The 16,218-nt window shown below is 45.2% G+C and overlaps 1 protein-coding gene across 7 annotated transcripts in view; it reads left to right on the forward strand.

Annotated features, from left to right (window-relative positions):
* VPS13D (vacuolar protein sorting 13 homolog D) overlaps nucleotides 1-16,218 on the forward strand; it is a 260,417-nt gene that overhangs the window by 21,867 nt on the left and 222,332 nt on the right. For 6 of the 7 annotated variants that reach the window (XM_025912069.2, XM_086715706.1, XM_025912070.2 and 3 more), the window contains 10 exons: nucleotides 669-837; nucleotides 3,466-3,567; nucleotides 3,723-3,924; nucleotides 4,907-5,086; nucleotides 6,185-6,315; nucleotides 7,151-7,226; nucleotides 7,649-7,819; nucleotides 8,828-8,958; nucleotides 10,669-10,801; nucleotides 12,843-15,056. In XM_025912069.2, the coding sequence (XP_025767854.1) occupies nucleotides 669-837; nucleotides 3,466-3,567; nucleotides 3,723-3,924; nucleotides 4,907-5,086; nucleotides 6,185-6,315; nucleotides 7,151-7,226; nucleotides 7,649-7,819; nucleotides 8,828-8,958; nucleotides 10,669-10,801; nucleotides 12,843-15,056 (3,509 nt within the window). Of the gene's footprint in view, nucleotides 1-668; nucleotides 838-3,465; nucleotides 3,568-3,722; nucleotides 3,925-4,906; nucleotides 5,087-6,184; nucleotides 6,316-7,150; nucleotides 7,227-7,648; nucleotides 7,820-8,827; nucleotides 8,959-10,668; nucleotides 10,802-12,842; nucleotides 15,057-16,218 lie in introns of those variants that run through there. The other variant, XM_086715709.1, reaches the window with a different exon arrangement.

Below are 16,218 nucleotides of genomic sequence, written 5' to 3' on the forward strand. Positions count from 1 at the left end.
ATAAACGTGACCGGTCCAATATATTAAAATTAAAAAAAAAATTTTTTTTTTTTTTAACTTTGTTCATTTTTGAGAGACAGAGCATGAGTGGGGAAGGGGCAGAGAGAGAGGGAGACACAGAATCCGAAGCAGGCTCCAGGCTCTGAGCTGTCAGCACAGAGCCCGATGCGGGGCTTGAACCCACGAACCGTGAGATCGTGACCTGAGCCAAAGTCGGACGCTCAACCGACTGCGCCACCCAGACGCCCCTAAAACTTTTAAAAGATCCCGTGTATTTCCATGTCTTTCCTGAAGTGTGCCATATAAACTCTTTAGTATCCAAATCCTTGCTGATCATCTTAAGATGGTCTTTACCTTGCGGTCACCAGTTGATTATCTGTCAGTGGATGGGACTTACGTTATGAGTAATTGAGACCAATCGAGTATTATATTACAATTGATGTGTGGGTTGAGAATCTATTCTTTGATGTTCTTTTGTCAGCAGATGGACTTTCGCCACATGTTGGGTTTAGCCTAATGTTAAAATGAGCTGCAGGCATAAAGTGCTGGCTGAGGAGAGAACAGAGATTTCAGAAGAGGAAGGAATAGGATTATGTGGATTGTCCTGGGTTGATGGCATTTTAGTTGCTTTTGTAAGAAGTAATTAACATTGTCATGCCACACCTCAGCTGCCGAGAATGGTGGTATTTCGCTTTGAATGCTAACCTGAATGAGATCAGAGAGGAGAGGAAGCGCTGTACCTGGGACTTCTTGTTACACCGCGCCCGCGACGCTGTGTCTTACACCGACAAATACTTCAGCAAGCTGAAAGGAGGCTTGCTGCCTGCGGACGACAAGGTGAGGGGGCTGTTGTCCTGCATGTCATGTCTTCATTCAGAGGATAAAAACATCTCTCAAAAGCTGAAGAGAATGGAATCTTTGAGGAAATAGAGTCCCTGGCAAACGACTGTAATTTTAGAGGGTAGAGTTGGTTTTACTAGGTGAAAACTTCTTGGAAGGCCATGGCCCTGCCTTGGCCAGAAACATCCTCCACCTTCTGTTGCTGGAGGAGAGCCAGACCACGGTGGGGGGGGGGGGGGGGAATAAAGGTGGCCATGGTCCTGCCACCCACACCTTTGTGTCACTCCCCTCCTCCCCTGGCTGCCTGTGTAGGACCCATCTCATCCCCTGTGTCTCTTCAAAGCCTGGTCCTCATCAGTATTCTTTTCCTCCAGAGTCTCTGACTAATCCCTGTAGACTTTGGCCTCTATTTTCCCCAATCCCAGTTGACTTCATTGACCTTAGGTTTTTTGAGGTAGAGGCTAGGTGGAGGGGGTGAAGCAGGAGGTGAAGGCAAGGTCACCATAGGGCTGGACGCCCTTAGAACCACTGTCCCTGGAGTCCTGGCGTGGGACTCCACTCCACTGCTTTAGTCTGTCTGCCTCTGTCTCCTTGGGGAAGGGAGTGGGGATTGTTCTGTTCCTCGATTTGTCTTGGGCTTATGAGCAGCAGTTTTTGCGATAGCAATTTAGACCATGTCCAGTATTTTGGCACAGGTACTGTGTCTTAATGAACTGTTCTTTAGTAAACACTTCCAAGTTTCCCTTCAGCACCCGTCTCAGTCAGCTCGGACTGCTATCACTAAATGCCACAGACCGAGGGCCTTAAACAGCAGCTGTGTATCTCACAGTTCTGGAGGCTGCGAAGTCCAAGATCAAGGTGCCAGTAGGGCTGGGTTCTGGCAAGAGTCTCCTTGGGACTTGTAGACAGTTGCCTTCTCACTGTGTGCTCACGTGGCCTTTCTTGGGTGGAGAGAGATCTGTCTTCCTTTTCCTATAAGGGCACTAAACCGAATTATCTTCCAAAGGCCCCACCTTCAAATCCCATCACACTGGGGGTTATGTCTCCAACATTTGAATTTTGGGGGTCGCAAACATTCAGCCCGTAACAGCAACCCAGTGTGTGGTCACCAGTGGCAGTGCTGAGCCACTCGGTGCTCTGTGTCTCCTGCCGGCTCCCTGAGGCGTGACCCGCTCACTTGGTTAATGCCTTTTCCACCAGAGTCAGGCATGGTTACTGACATAGGAACCTTATGAAAAGGTTGGAATAAACCAGACATTTCGTTTTGGATGGTTTTCTTAAAGGCACAGGCAAAAACATGGAGGGAGAGAGAAGTATAAACTCACAGTGAGGTGAGAAAGTAAACATAATGTCCTTTTTCTTTAAAAAAAATTTTTTTTTAAATGTTTATTTATTTTTGAGAGAGAGAGAGAGCGAGACAGAGCATGAGTGGGGAAGGGGCAGAGAGAGAGAGGGAGACACAGACCCCAAAGCAGGCTCCAGGCTCTGAGCTGTCAATACAGAGCCCGATGCAGGGCTCGAACTCATGAACTGCAAGATCATGCCCCGAGCCGAAGTTGGACTCCATCCAGGCGCCCCTTAATCTTCTTTTTCTTGATGTTAGGGTGTAAGAAACAGTTTAGGACAGTTAATTCTACTTTCTTTTTTATCTTTGTACGTAGCTGGCCACCACTGTTCTTTCCTAACTGTCAGGAAGCACGTTAAGATGAGCACGTCCTTGCTGATGTCCCACATGACACGTACAGGAACTGTTTACACTGCACACTTACGGTGTAAACTTGGTCCTCAGTTTCCTCATCTGAAGTGGGAGGGATACCAAATAGCCCCCTACTTTGAGTAACGGAGGTCACGCGCATGAAAACACTTTGGCGCCTCTGTTGGGACCGTGCACGCGGTAGTGTAGCAGCACCTACACTTCAGTTACTCCTTTTCTTTCTTTTCTTTTTTTAATTTTTTTTAATGTTTATTTATTTATATTTGAGAGAGAAAGAGACAGAGCACAGCTGGAGAGGGGCAGAGAGATGGAGACAGACTCTGAAGCAGGCTGCAGGCTCTGAGCTGTCAGCATAGAGCCTGATGCGGGGCTCGAACTCACAAGCAGTGAGATCATGACCTGAGCCGAAGTCGGACGCCCAACTGACTGAGCCACCCAGGCGCCCCTCTTTTTTTTTTTTTTTTTTAAGTTTATTTATTTATTTTGAGAGAGAGAGAGAGAGGAGGGGAGGGGCAGAGAGAACGAGAGAGAGAGAGATGATCCCAAACAGGCTCAGCACTGTCAGCACCGGTGTAGGGCTTGAACTCACTAATCCAGAGATCATGACCTGAGCCAAAATCAAGAGTTGGACGCTCAACTGACTGAACCACCCAGGCACCCCCAGTTACTAATTTTCAACCAAGCACTGTTCTCTGCTCCTTCTGTATTTGCTGTTAGTCCCTGGAGACCAAATAAAATCTATGGCATTGTGTGTGGAAAAGCTGAAACTATTCATCTTCATTGTTCCTTGGCTTTAAGTGGGAATGTTGGGCCCAGATAGATTCCCTCACAGTACTTGTGGTCAGTGAAGGTGTCCAGTTTCTCTGGAGCTATAAGACCCATTTTGTTTGTTTTGTTTTAACCCAAAACAGGAGGAAATGTGTCGGATTGAAGAGGAACAGAGCTTTGAGGAGTTGAAGATTTTGCGTGAACTGGTTCATGAACGATTTCACAAACAAGAAGAATTGGCAGAGGTAAGAAATCCTCTGTGAGAAGATGTGTTCAGAGCCAACGCGCTCAGAATGCTTCAGTTTTGATGTGCTTCTCTGGGGGCAAAGAACAGTCAGTGGCGCATGACCTCTTGTTTCTGTCTTGGGGACTCATGTTTGCTCATTTCTGGTTGACACAGAGCCTACGAGAGCCTCAATTTGATTCTCCAGGCGACTCTCCTGGGGACCCAGAGCCCAGCGGAGGCAGCTGGATGCTGCAGTACCTTCAGTCCTGGTTTCCTGGCTGGGGAGGCTGGTACGGGCAGCAGAGCCCTGAGGGGAGAGTGGTCGAGGGTCTTTCAGCAGAACAGCGTGAACAGTGGAACCCCGAGGAGATCCTAGGTAAGGGGGAGCTGGCCCTCGCTTCCCTGCCCTGGCCCAGTTGCTAAGGGAGACACTTGGTTCATCAGAATTCATCTGTTATTTGCGCAATGGCCCATGGTATTTTTCCAATGAAAAAAGTAGACATTTGGGGCCCCTGGGTGGCTGAGTTGGTTAAGCGTCTGACTTCGAGGTCATGATCTTGCAGTCCGTGAGTTTGAGCCCCGCGTCAGGCTCTGTGCTGACAGCTCAGAGCCTGGAACCTGCTTTGGATTCTATGTCTCCCTCTCTCTCTGCCCTCTCTCCCTCCCTACCTCTGTCTCTCTCTCTTTCTCTCTCTCAAAAATTAACATTAAAAAAAATAGACATTTGTAAAATGGTTTGTGTCATGTTCACAGATTCAGATGGAGGAAATTTTGAGAGATGCTTCATCTGCAGCTTTGTTACTAAATTTGAATAATTAGCACAGTTTCAGGTAGATCTGAGGGGTCATGATTGTAGGAGAACTGAGCAAGTTCAAAAGGTTTAAGCTCTGAAGCTTGAATATCGGTCCAGGGCTGCTCTTCAGACCCACGCTGTCCGTTTTGGTAGCCGTAGTCACAGATGGCTATTTAGGTTTAAATTAATTAAAATTAAGAAGAATTCTTTTCTGTTTCAAGCGACGTTAGCCGCAGTGCTTGAAGGCACTTGCGGTTGGCGGCTCCTGTGCTGGACGGCGCGGACGTGGAACATGTCACTGTGTCGGGCGTGCTGTGTTGCTGATGTCGTACTTTGTCATGAATCTTAATATCCTTCCTTGTTTGAGAATAAGTTGATAAGATCTCTTATAAGATAGTTAGGATCGTTTTACATCAGGAATGAAACAGTCACCCATGACTTTGGGGTTCTTCCTGAAAAAAGGGGGAGATAGTTCAATAATGTCATCATAACTTTGGTAGCGTGCCTGGTGGTGCCATTTTAATTGTCCCGTTTTCCCCTAAAGTCTTTTCTTCCTCACGCTCAGGCACTGAGGAGTTTTTTGACCCCACTGCCGACGCCTCCTGTGTGAACACATATACGAAGCGGGACCACATCTTTGCCAGACTGAACTTGCAGCTACAGCGGGGCACTGTGACCTTGCTGCACCAGGAGCCGGGCGCCCTGCAGACGCAGGAGAGCGCGTTTATGCAGCTCGAGTTTTCAGGTGCTGCCCCCAGGGAACCGCCTGATGCTGTTTCTCTCCCCTGGCACCAGGGTCCACTGGAGTCTCCTTATTCGTGGTAGTTACGTTCTAGAAAGTTGCGGTGAGCACTGAATGATTGACTGCTGAGTCAGTGCCACTAGGGGGCGTACGAGGTTAGGTGCCTGCCAGCCTCTGGTCAGAACATCCACCAAGGGATCGGTACAGAACCTTGTTTCTTGTGTGTCTGTGTTTAAAGACACTTATTTAACATGTGTCGTTGAGACATTAATACTGAGCTCGTGGCCAGCGGCACCGTAACTCGTGCCTGAGTGAAGCTCGTCTGCCGTAAGGCACAGCACGTCACTATGCTTGGGGGCCATTTTAAATGGTGAAATCACCAACAGAAAGCACAAAGATGCAAAAAACTTGGCACTAAATAGACCACGAGAGGGGCTCTTGTGTGCCGTGTGAACCAAGCCTAGCCAGGAAGGCAGAGCAGTGCTGCCTGCTTCGGCCTCGGCCGCGAGGAGGCACGTCAGCGGACTCAGGTTTCTTTCTGCTCTGCGCGTGTCCTGAGAAGCACAGTGAAGGTTGATCTCAGGTTATAAATAAATTTTAGTGAGTAGGTGAATTCACAAAACTGGAATCCATGAATAACGAGGATTGACCATGTTTGACCTGCTGTTGTGACTTTGAATTAAAGGTGTATAAATGTGCAGGCATTGGTTTTTCACATCTCACCAATATTTTTATTTTGGTCCATAAGATAGCGACATATCTCAGTAATATAAAGGTGACTGATCAGCAGTTTGTTTGACTTTATAATCTTGAGAGCTGAGATTTCATAAACGTAGTGTGAACCAGCAGATTGCTTGAACTTCATTGTAATATGCTCTGTTTAGAATTCATGCTGTTAGGCAACTTCTCATATTCCTTATGTGTTCATGTAGAGAGATTTATATGCACCTATCGATATATAAATAGGATTTTTTGTTCTGTTTTCGAGGCAAAAGACTCCATGATACTTAATTGTCCTCTGCAAAATATTGTATCTCATACTTGTAAAGTGCTTTGGGGTGTCATGGCATAGTATTAGCTCTTACATTTATTTTTTTGTAGATGTGAAACTACTAGCAGAGTCTCTTCCTCGAAGAAATTCCTCCTTGCTCTCAGTCCGGTTGGGTGGACTGTTTCTTCGAGACCTGGCCACAGAAGGAACCGTGTTTCCCCTTCTGGTGTTCCCTAATTCAGTACGTACAGCGGTAGGACGGCTGCTTTGTGCAGGGGGTGGTGAACTGTGGTCTGTGTTAGGCCAGCCATAAGTAATATTAACTCGCTTCATTTGGTCGTCTTGAGAAGGGTGGGCTGATGAAAAACAACCTGGAATTCAGTAAGCTGTTTGAATTTGTCAGACAATGGATATTGGAGGGATTTACGGCAGCGCCTTTCTCCTCTTCTGTGCCATAACTGCCGTGGAATAGTTTGCTCTGTTTTGGAAGAGATTGCCATAAGCACCATTATTTTCTGCATTACGAAGTCAATGGTTCCATCTCTGTCTGGAATTCATTTTCATGCCTTCTGATCATTGGTCACTGATGGGAAGTCTCTTCTTCTGCGGAGTTCCAAGAGAACCACTTCAGGTTATCTCTATATGTATAATTTTGTATACTTAGTATACTTTTTTAATTAGATCTTTGATCTTACTAAGTTGGCACAGATGCGTCACAGTAGTTGAGTATTTAGCCACTTGCCCTGTCTGTGATTTTTTTCAGGGGGTGATTGTAGAGAGGGCGGGAGTGCAAAGTGCAAGTCTAAGGAAGTTATGTACCTACTTCTTACTCATTTAGCAATCATTCATTCAACGCACTGACTGCAGAGTAGCATGCTTGCTGTCCATTTTAGGTTGGAAAAAGGCACAGACCTGGGAGATCAGTCTGGAAGTCCTCTGTATTCTGATGTCAGATGAGTTTGGATTTGGTTGTGCTAAGCGAGAGTGATGTCAAGGGGCAGAGCTCAAGCAAGTGTGTGCACGGCAAATTGTCCCCACTCACCTGACATTTATGCATTTTGTGTATGTTTTAATAGCAAAAAGAAGTTGGCAGAGTCTCACAGTCTTTTGGTCTCCAGACAACATCCGCAGAGAGAAGTGATCAGAATCCTGGTAATTTGTCATCTGTCCTTAAAACTAATCTTTAAAAATGTGGTGATTATGGATCGGTAGTCTTGGTCAGTCGTAAGAGGGAGTGTGTCCTGTTTTGTCCCAGTGGTTTGTTGTGTGCGTCTGTGTTCGTCTTGGAGACCGTGTTCTCGGTTAGCCCGTGTGTGGCTGGGGTAAACTCGCAGGGCTTCTAGAGCCTGGGTTTCCATAATGGGAGTGATTGCAATCGCCCACTCTTGAGGATTCTTGTTGAAAGTTCGAGTCCATCCTTATTAGAGTCTCTGTTTTGTAAAATTTTCATAAAAGAGAACTAGTTGGAAAATAATTTAGAAAATGTCTTTTTCCCAGAATTCCTCATGGGTTATCAAGAATAAGGTGATTGTTTTTGTTGTGTTCCATTTTCTTTCTCTGGTTCTTCCCTTCAGCTGCGGACCCAGATGACCCAGTTTTTGAGATGCTGTATGAGAGAAATCCAGTGCACAGCCATTTTGAGAGGCGGCTGAATGTCAGCACGAGGCCCTTGAACATCATATACAATCCCCAGGCTATTAAAAAAGTAGCAGACTTTTTCTACAAGGGAAAGGTTCATACCTCAGGTTAACTTTTTTGTTTGTTTGATCTTCTGTTACTTTCTAAAGACCTTTCTCGTGTCATTTTTAGTGCTTTGGACAAGGGTTATTGTAAACCGAAGTGACCTGGTAGTGGTAGGAAAGGCCTGGAGAGCAAACGGATGGGGTTGTCCTTAGTTATGGGATTAAAGTAGATGTCCTTGGAAAGTTACTTTTCCAAAAGGAATCAATATCTTTAAATATTTTTTTTACTTTGCCTCCATTTTGCATATTTTAAAAAATGCTTTCCATTCCATTCGGGTGGTGGTTTCCTTGGCTACCCAGGATATTTTAGGCCAGTGGACTGAGGAGGAATGCTCAAGGATTTCCCTGTAGATGGTGGGGTCGGTGGTCTGTTTCCCCTGCCTGGTGCAGCGTTCAATACTGAGTTCATCCGTGCACTGTTCTTTATCATCACGGCTTTATTCATGCTTCCCTTGGTTTCCAAAAGAGATTTGAGATCGCAGAAACAGAAAAAGCACTTTTGTTGACAGGGAGGTTGATAAAACAATAGTCCTTTCCTAAGTGTATCCCCTCTCCCTCCTTATAACAGTGGAGCTATTTTTTTAGTTTTTGGTCCAGTTTTTGAGTCTTTGTGTAAGCAACAGCCGTAAATGTCTTGGCTTTATTGCTCTGGCACCGATAGAAGATAGAAGGCATTTCCTTCCAAATTAAATTTTCTCTTTTAATGTAACGTTATGCTCTCAAGATTTAGAATAGTCTGGGATCGTTCAGAAAATGGTTTAAGGAATTCTAGTGACTGAGTTGCCCTTCCCTCATGTACTGCCTTTCTCCCTCAGGCCGTGCCCCCGTTTTTGCCTCGTCCCTGTTTTTGTATGTAGTGGCAGGGCAGGTGGAAGTCAGGAGAGGCTCTCGTACAGACAGGTTTTTAACCTTGCTGGAAATTCTTGGTGAGAACAGACGTTGCAGCTGTCTTTTCTCACCCAGCTGTTTGAAAGTTCTCCCTCTGCTGTCTGTGTGTCTCTAATCTTGCAGGGTTTGGTTATCAGTCTGAACTTGAGCTGAGAGTGGCAGAAACTGCCCGAAGACAGTATAACAGGCTGAAGATGCAGACCAAGGCGGAAATCCGACAGACTCTCGACCGTCTGCTAGTGGGTGATTTCATCGTAAGTGGGGCGAGCAGAAGGGGAAGGCACTCTTTGTGTCAAGTTCTTTACCTACTCGAGTTTCAACCACAATGATTAACTAAAAATGTGAAATCCTTTTTGACTAGCAAAAAATAAAATCTCATGTCTTTTACAGTCAGGGTTTCATGAATAAAAACAAGTGACTGGGACTAGACCATGTTTCTTTCTTGTATCAGTCTTGGAACACTCTTAGGACTTGTTCCATTTTGTAGACCTGATATATTATCAGTGTTTCACTGAAGACCATGCCCCTTCACTTACTTTTTTTTTTTTTTTAAGTTTATTATTTTTCAGAGAGACAGAGCAAGTGGGAGAGGGTCAGAGAGAGGGAGAGACAGAATCCCAAGCAGGCTCCACGCTGTCAGCAGCGGAGTCCAATGTGGGGCTCAAACCCACAAACTGCAAGAGCTGAGATCAACAGTTGGACGCTTAACCGACCGAGCCACCCAGGCAGCCCAGCCCCTTCAGTTACTATTATCAGAAGAAAGACAACTGCATTGGTGGCCCGGTTTTGATTCCAGGGTGAGATAGTTACTTTGTGATGCTAAGTGACCAGCTGACACAAGGATGCCTAGATCGGGAGAACTGAGAGACACCTTAAGAAAACACCTTAACCGTCCAGCGGTACTCAGTTCCTGGGCCGGTGGCAGGGAAGTGCACTGCTCAGATGCCACAGTAGGTGGGGCCGGTAGAGCCTGGCTCCCTCGGGAGGGCAGAGCCCCTGTCCTCGTAAGGGATAGCAGGAAGGTTCCGTGTCACCCGGTGGCAGTGTGTCCTCTGGCAGGGAGAATTAGTCCTGTTTCTTGTTTTTGTGTGTGCGTGTTTCAACACAAATTGCAACAATTAGTATCCATTGGTTCTGTAGTCAAAGAGGGTTCTTTTTGAAAACATTTATGTAAATTAGCTTTTTACTACATGCAAAATATTTGAGGCTGATTTTGGTTGCAGAGAAGAAAAGTGAATAGACTCATGACTTGTTACGTTTTTTTATTTTTATTAATATTTATTTACTTTAAAGGTTTGTTTATTTTGAGGGGGGGAAGAGAGAGAGAACAGGGGAGGGACAGAGTAAGAGGGGGAGAGAGAGAGAGAGAGAGAGAGAGAGAGAGAGAGAGAGAGAGAGAGAATCCCAAGCAGGCTCCACACTGTCAGCGCAGAGACCGACATGGGGCTCGAACCCATGAACTGTGAGATCATGACCTGAGCCGAAGTCAGACACCTAACAGACTGAGCCGCTCAGGCGCCCCTTTTTCCTCCCACATTAAACGTTTGCCTGTGATAATGGCTCAAATCCTTACGCATTTGGATCTCCTTTTGTCTTGTGTGTGTTTTTTTTTTAAGTTTATTTTGAGAGAGGGAGAGCACATGAGGGAGGGGAGAGAGAGAAGGGGGGGCGGGAAGAGGAGAATCCCAAGCAGGCTCCACACTGTCAGCACAGTTCAGCGGGATTTGAACTCACCGACTGAGATCATGACCTGAGCTGAAATCAAGAGTCAGATGTTTAACTGACTGAGCCACCCAGGTGCCCCTGGATCTACTTTTGTTTTAAACTTTTTGCTCTAATACCTTGAAGTCACTCCGTACCCCGGGTGTGGCTTTCAGAAAGGCTTGAGCCCCAGCTGATAAAGCTGTTCAGTTTTTGTAGTTGTGTTATAAATTATTTATTTGCAGTTTATTTTACTTCTACAGGAGGAAAGTAAAAGGTGGACCGTGCGACTAGATATTTCGGCCCCTCAGGTGATATTTCCTGATGATTTCAAATTCAAGAATCCCGTGTTAGTTGTCGTGGATCTAGGGAGAATGCTGTTGACAAATTCCCAAGGTATGTGTGAACACGGAGTGATAAAAACCTCACCTTGCATAAATTGATCGGTCTGTTCTTAGCCAAGTAAAGTTTTAAAAAGGTTTTTTATGACGTTTTAACTCCAGAGTTCACTTGTTACTTTTTTTGATAATAGCTGTATTGGGATACGTTTTAAGATGGACAGTGCAGTTGTTATTGGGATATTGACAGAATCATGCCTTTCACTGCTTTATCTAATCTGGATCGTTTTCATCATCCTATGAAGCAATTGTAGACCCATCCCCTGTCACTCTGTATTATCCCCTCTCCCAGGCCCTGCCAGCCATTAACCTTTCTATCTGTGGATTTGACTCTTGTGAACATTTCATATGAATACAGTCATACAGTATGTGGCCTTTTATGTCTAACTTTTTTCACTTAGCCTGCTGTTTTCAAGCTTTATCTGTGGTGAAGATTCTACCTCATTCCTATTTGTGCCTGAATAATATTCCTTTGGGTGAATATGCCACGTTTTGTTCATGCGTTCATCAACTCGTGGACATTTGGGTTGTGTCTGCTGTGAACGTTCATGTACAGGCTTTTATGTACACATATTTTCAAACTCTTGGGTGTATTTCAGTGTGGAATTGCTGGGTCACATGGTGACCTTCATGTTTAACATTTTGAAGAATTGCCAGACTGTTTTCCAAAAGGCAGCACCGTTTTACTATCTTACCAGTGATGTATGAGGGTTTCGATTTCTCTACATCCTTGCCAACACTTGTTACCTGTCTTTTGTATTATAGCCCGTTTTTTATGAGTGGAAAGTAGTATCTCATTGCGGTTTTTATTTGTATTTCTTATGTCACATTTTGTATTTTAGTTTATTTTTTAAAGTTTATTTATTTTGAGAGAGAGAGAGAGAGAGCGCGCGCAAGTGAGCACGAGCAGGGGAGGGGCAGAGAGAGAGGGAGAATCCCAAGCAGGCTCTGTGATGTCAGTGTAAAGCCCAGTGTGGGGCTCAGTCTTAGGAACCATGAGATCATGACCTGAGCTGAAATCAAGAGCTGGACGCTTAACCGACTGAACCACCCGGGTGCCCTTCACGTTTTGTATTTCAAGAAACACTGTTTCTCAGCACTTTATTTCAAGAACGGAGATTTAATCTATTTAGGGACATAAGGGACATATATAAAAAGGGACTCCTGGGAGGTTATTTTATTACTGTCATTAGATCTAAAACAGTATTTATTGTTTACCTTGAGATGGGGGGAAGAAAGGGGATTCATGGGGTAAAAGGCTGAGGGAGCTTATCAAATAAATTCAGCCTTATCTTCACTGAGTAAGACCCAAAAGAGAAGAGGTAGAGGGTTTGAACGGGAGTGGGAAAGTTTGGTGCTATGAGGGATGTTAAAGGGGGATCAGATCTAAAGAAGAGGATCTCACAACCATGGAAAGCACCTACTTGAACTTGTACAGCATAAACATGGAGCGGAGATGTGGGTGAGAGAACCCAGTGGTGTGATTTTGTAGTTGACTCCGCGCTGAGGTGTACAAGACTGGGCTGTAGAAGTCTGTAGAAGACAGGGGTTGAGTGTGGGCTCTGGGGCTGGAGTGTGATACTGAGTAGTTACTGCTTGCCAAGCACTGATCTGGGCACTTGGGGTATTGGTGAGTAAGACAGATGGGACCTGTGTTCTTTTGGAACATTCTAGTGTGGGGAACAAGGTGAACAGATAGATGATTGTGGAGAGTGATGTAAGAATGGCTGGTGAGAGCGGCTCGTGGCAGTGCAGCTCAGGTGGCGGGGAAGTGGGTTACTGGTCTCTGCTCCCCGACGCGTGTCCCTGTGTCAGCAGGGCTCCATCTTAGAATTCTGTCTTGTGTCTTGATTTCAGAATTCATAAATAAGTTTACACTGAATCACTGGTAAAATGAGAATATTATGCTTAGAGCTTTCAGCCATTTATTTTGTAAAGTTGGGGTTGGTTGATTCTCTCTTTTCCTTAATTATTACATGGAAGGAAAGAGTAAGGAAGGAGCAGACATATACTCCGAATCTTCTCTTTTTTATCTGCAGATGACTCCAAGAGGAAAAGTGGGGATGGGCCGGCATCTGAAGAGAACCAGTTTAGTGATGACGAATATAAGACACCTCTTGCCACACCTCCCAACACCCCACCTCCTGAGACAAGCAGCAGTAATGGAGGGAAAACACCTCCATTTCCTGGAGTTGAGTTCAGTGAAGAGCAGCTTCAAGCGCATTTAATGAGCACAAAGATGTATGAGAGGTACTCCCTCTCGTTTATGGACCTCCAGATCATGGTTGGACGAGTGAAGGACAATTGGAAGCATGTCCAGGATATTGATGTGGGACCAACCCATGTGGTTGAGAAATTCAACGTTCACCTACAGTTAGAACGTCGATTGATTTATACTTCAGATCCCAAGTACCCTGGAGCCGTGCTCTCGGGCAACCTACCAGACTTAAAAATCCACATCAATGAAGATAAAATATCTGCCCTGAAGAATTGCTTTGCTCTCCTGACCACCCCAGAAACGAAGGCTTCTGACACTCAGTTTAAAGAGCAGATTTTTCCCCAAGCGGGGCAGCGGGGAAGTTTGCAAGACTCGGTAATGAATTTAACCCAGAGCTTTGTGATGTTAGAGCAGCATACACGGGAGGTTCTGGTGGAATCACAGCTCCTCCTGGCTGAATTTAAAGTGAACTGTATGCAGCTTGGTGTTGAGAGCAATGGCCGGTACATTTCCGTGCTCAAGGTGTTTGGGACCAATGCTCACTTTGTGAAGAGGCCTTACGATGCTGAGGTCTCCCTGACGGTTCACGGTTTGCTCCTGGTGGACACGATGCAGACATACGGTGCCGATTTTGACCTTCTGATGGCTTCGCATAAGAACCTGAGCTTTGATATCCCAACAGGAAGCCTCCGGGATAGCAGGGCCCAGTCCCCTGTGTCTGGACCCAATGCGGTTCACCTCACTAATGCTGCCACGCTGAACGACCCGTCAGCTACTGGTGTTGCCCTTGAGAAAATTCTCACCAAAGAGCAGGAGTCCCTCATTAAACTGGAATATCAGTTTGTGAGTTCAGAGTGCCCGTCGATGAATTTGGACAGCACTCTTCAGGTGATTTCATTACAGGTGAATAATTTGGATATTATCCTAAACCCGGAGACCATCGTGGAACTGATTGGTTTTCTTCAAAAATCTTTTCCCAAGGAAAAAGACGATTTGAGTCCTCAGCCTTTAATGACCGATTTTGAAAGAAGCTTTAGGGAAGAAGGAACTTATCAGTCTACGTACGAACAAAACACTGAGGTTGCAGTGGAGATCCACAGGCTTAACTTACTGCTCGTTCGGACGGTGGGAATGGCCAACGGCGAGAAACATGGCAGAAAAATCGCCACCGCGAGCATTGGCGGCACCAAAGTGAACGTTTCAATGGGCAGCACGTTTGACGTGAATGGTTCTCTCGGCTGCTTGCAGCTTATGGACCTGACACAAGATAATGTTAAGAACCAGTACGTTGTCAGCATTGGGAATTCCATAGGCTATGAAAATATCGTCAGCGATATTGGCTACTTTGAATCTGTATTTGTCAGAATGGAAGATGCAGCCCTCAGTGAAGCTTTGAGTTTCACATTTGTTGAGAAATCTAAACAGGAGTGTTTTCTCAACCTCAAGATGGCTTCCTTGCATTATAACCACTCTGCCAAATTCTTGAAGGAGTTGACATTGTCCATGGATGAACTGGAGGAGAATTTCCGAAGTATGCTGAAAAGCGCAGCTACCAAAGTCACTACGGTACTCGCCACCAAGACGGCCGAATACAGTGAGATGGTGTCACTCTTTGAAACTCCAAGGAAGACTCGGGAAGCCTCCATCTTTGAAGAAAATGAAATGTATGGGTTTGGCCTCGCTGGGTCTCATTCCGACACCGTGAAGCTAATCTTGAACATAAACATCGAATCCCCTGTTGTTTCAATCCCTCGAAAGCCTGGGAGTCCTGAGTTGTTGGTGGGACACTTGGGACAGATATTCATCCAGAATTTTGTGTCGGGAGATGATGAATCCAGAAGTGACCGCCTGCAGGTGGAAATTAAAGACATTAAGTTATATTCTTTGAATTGCACCCAGTTGGCAGGCAGAGAGGGTCCTGGGTCCGAAGTCAGCCGGGCGTTTGGTTCTCCTTCTGGGTCTGCCAGTGCCAATAGTCAAGAGGAAGCTCATTTCACCCGACATGATTTCTTTGAATCTTTGCATAGAGGTCAAGGTGAGGAGCGTAAATCTTTTGTCTCATTTTATCTAAAGATTCTCAACACAGCTTATGTAGTACTTTGCTAAAAACAACAACAAATAACCTTTTTGTTTAGAATTATCGCCAGTGAGGGATGCCCGGATGGCTCAGTGGGTTAAGCGTCCAGCTTTGGCTCCCATCATGATCTCATGGTTTGTGAGCTCAAGCCCCGCGTTGGGCTTGCTGTTGTCAATGCAGAGCCCGCTTCAGATCTTTGTCCCTTTCTTTCTCTGCTCCTCCTCCATTGTTCTCTCTCAAAAAAAAAAAAAAAAAGAAAAAAAATTGTAATTATCCCCAGTGAATATTTAAGAAATCCAAATAGAGTTTTAATAGAATGCTTCATATCAGGTTGGTATGTTTTTAGTTTTTTCCATTAGAAACCATATTTGGCAAAGTAAGATTTTTTTTTTTTTTAAGTGGCGCTCTTTAGCATTGGGTGAGTGCTTATTTACAGGGTTGCTTTAGAGGGTGGGGTCTGTTAGAGCATTATTTTATTTTTTATTTTTTTAAATTTTTATTTATTTTTGAGAGATAGAGTGTGAGCAGGCCAGGGGCAGAGAGAGAGAGAGGGAGACACAAAATCTGAAGCAGACTCCAGATTCCGTGCTGTCAACACAGAGCCCGATGCAAGGCTTGAACTCATGAACCACGAGATCATGACCTGGCCCAAAGTCAAGACACTCAACCTTCTGACCCACCCAGGCGCCCGATTTATTTTAATTTTAAAAAAGGTTTATTTTTCTGAGAGAGAGCGTGAGCAGGGGAGGGGCAGAGAGAGAGGGACAGAGGATCTGCGCTGACAGCAGAGAGCTCAATGTGGGGCTCAAACTCATGAAATCATGACCTAAGCTAAAGTTGGACACTCAACTGACTGAGCATCCAGATACCCCTAGAGTGTTATTTAATTTGGTCAAATACATCTGTTTTTTTTCAGTTCCAGCTGTAGGTCTTTGCTAGTTAAATATTGTAGTCCAAGATAGCTGGAGGGATTGACCTAAGTGGAATATGAAATTTAGTCTGCAGATGGTATATTTCCCTTTCAGTATTCTTCCATCCTCTGTAATGGGTTGGTGGTCCAGAGTTCTAGGAATAAAATGCCTGTATTTGTGTTCTCGATCTGATCTGCTAAAACCAAACA

This window comes from Puma concolor, chromosome C1, assembly GCF_028749965.1.
Source record: "Puma concolor isolate L17-30 chromosome C1, mPumCon1.1.hap2, whole genome shotgun sequence".
NCBI lineage: Eukaryota > Metazoa > Chordata > Mammalia > Carnivora > Felidae > Puma > Puma concolor.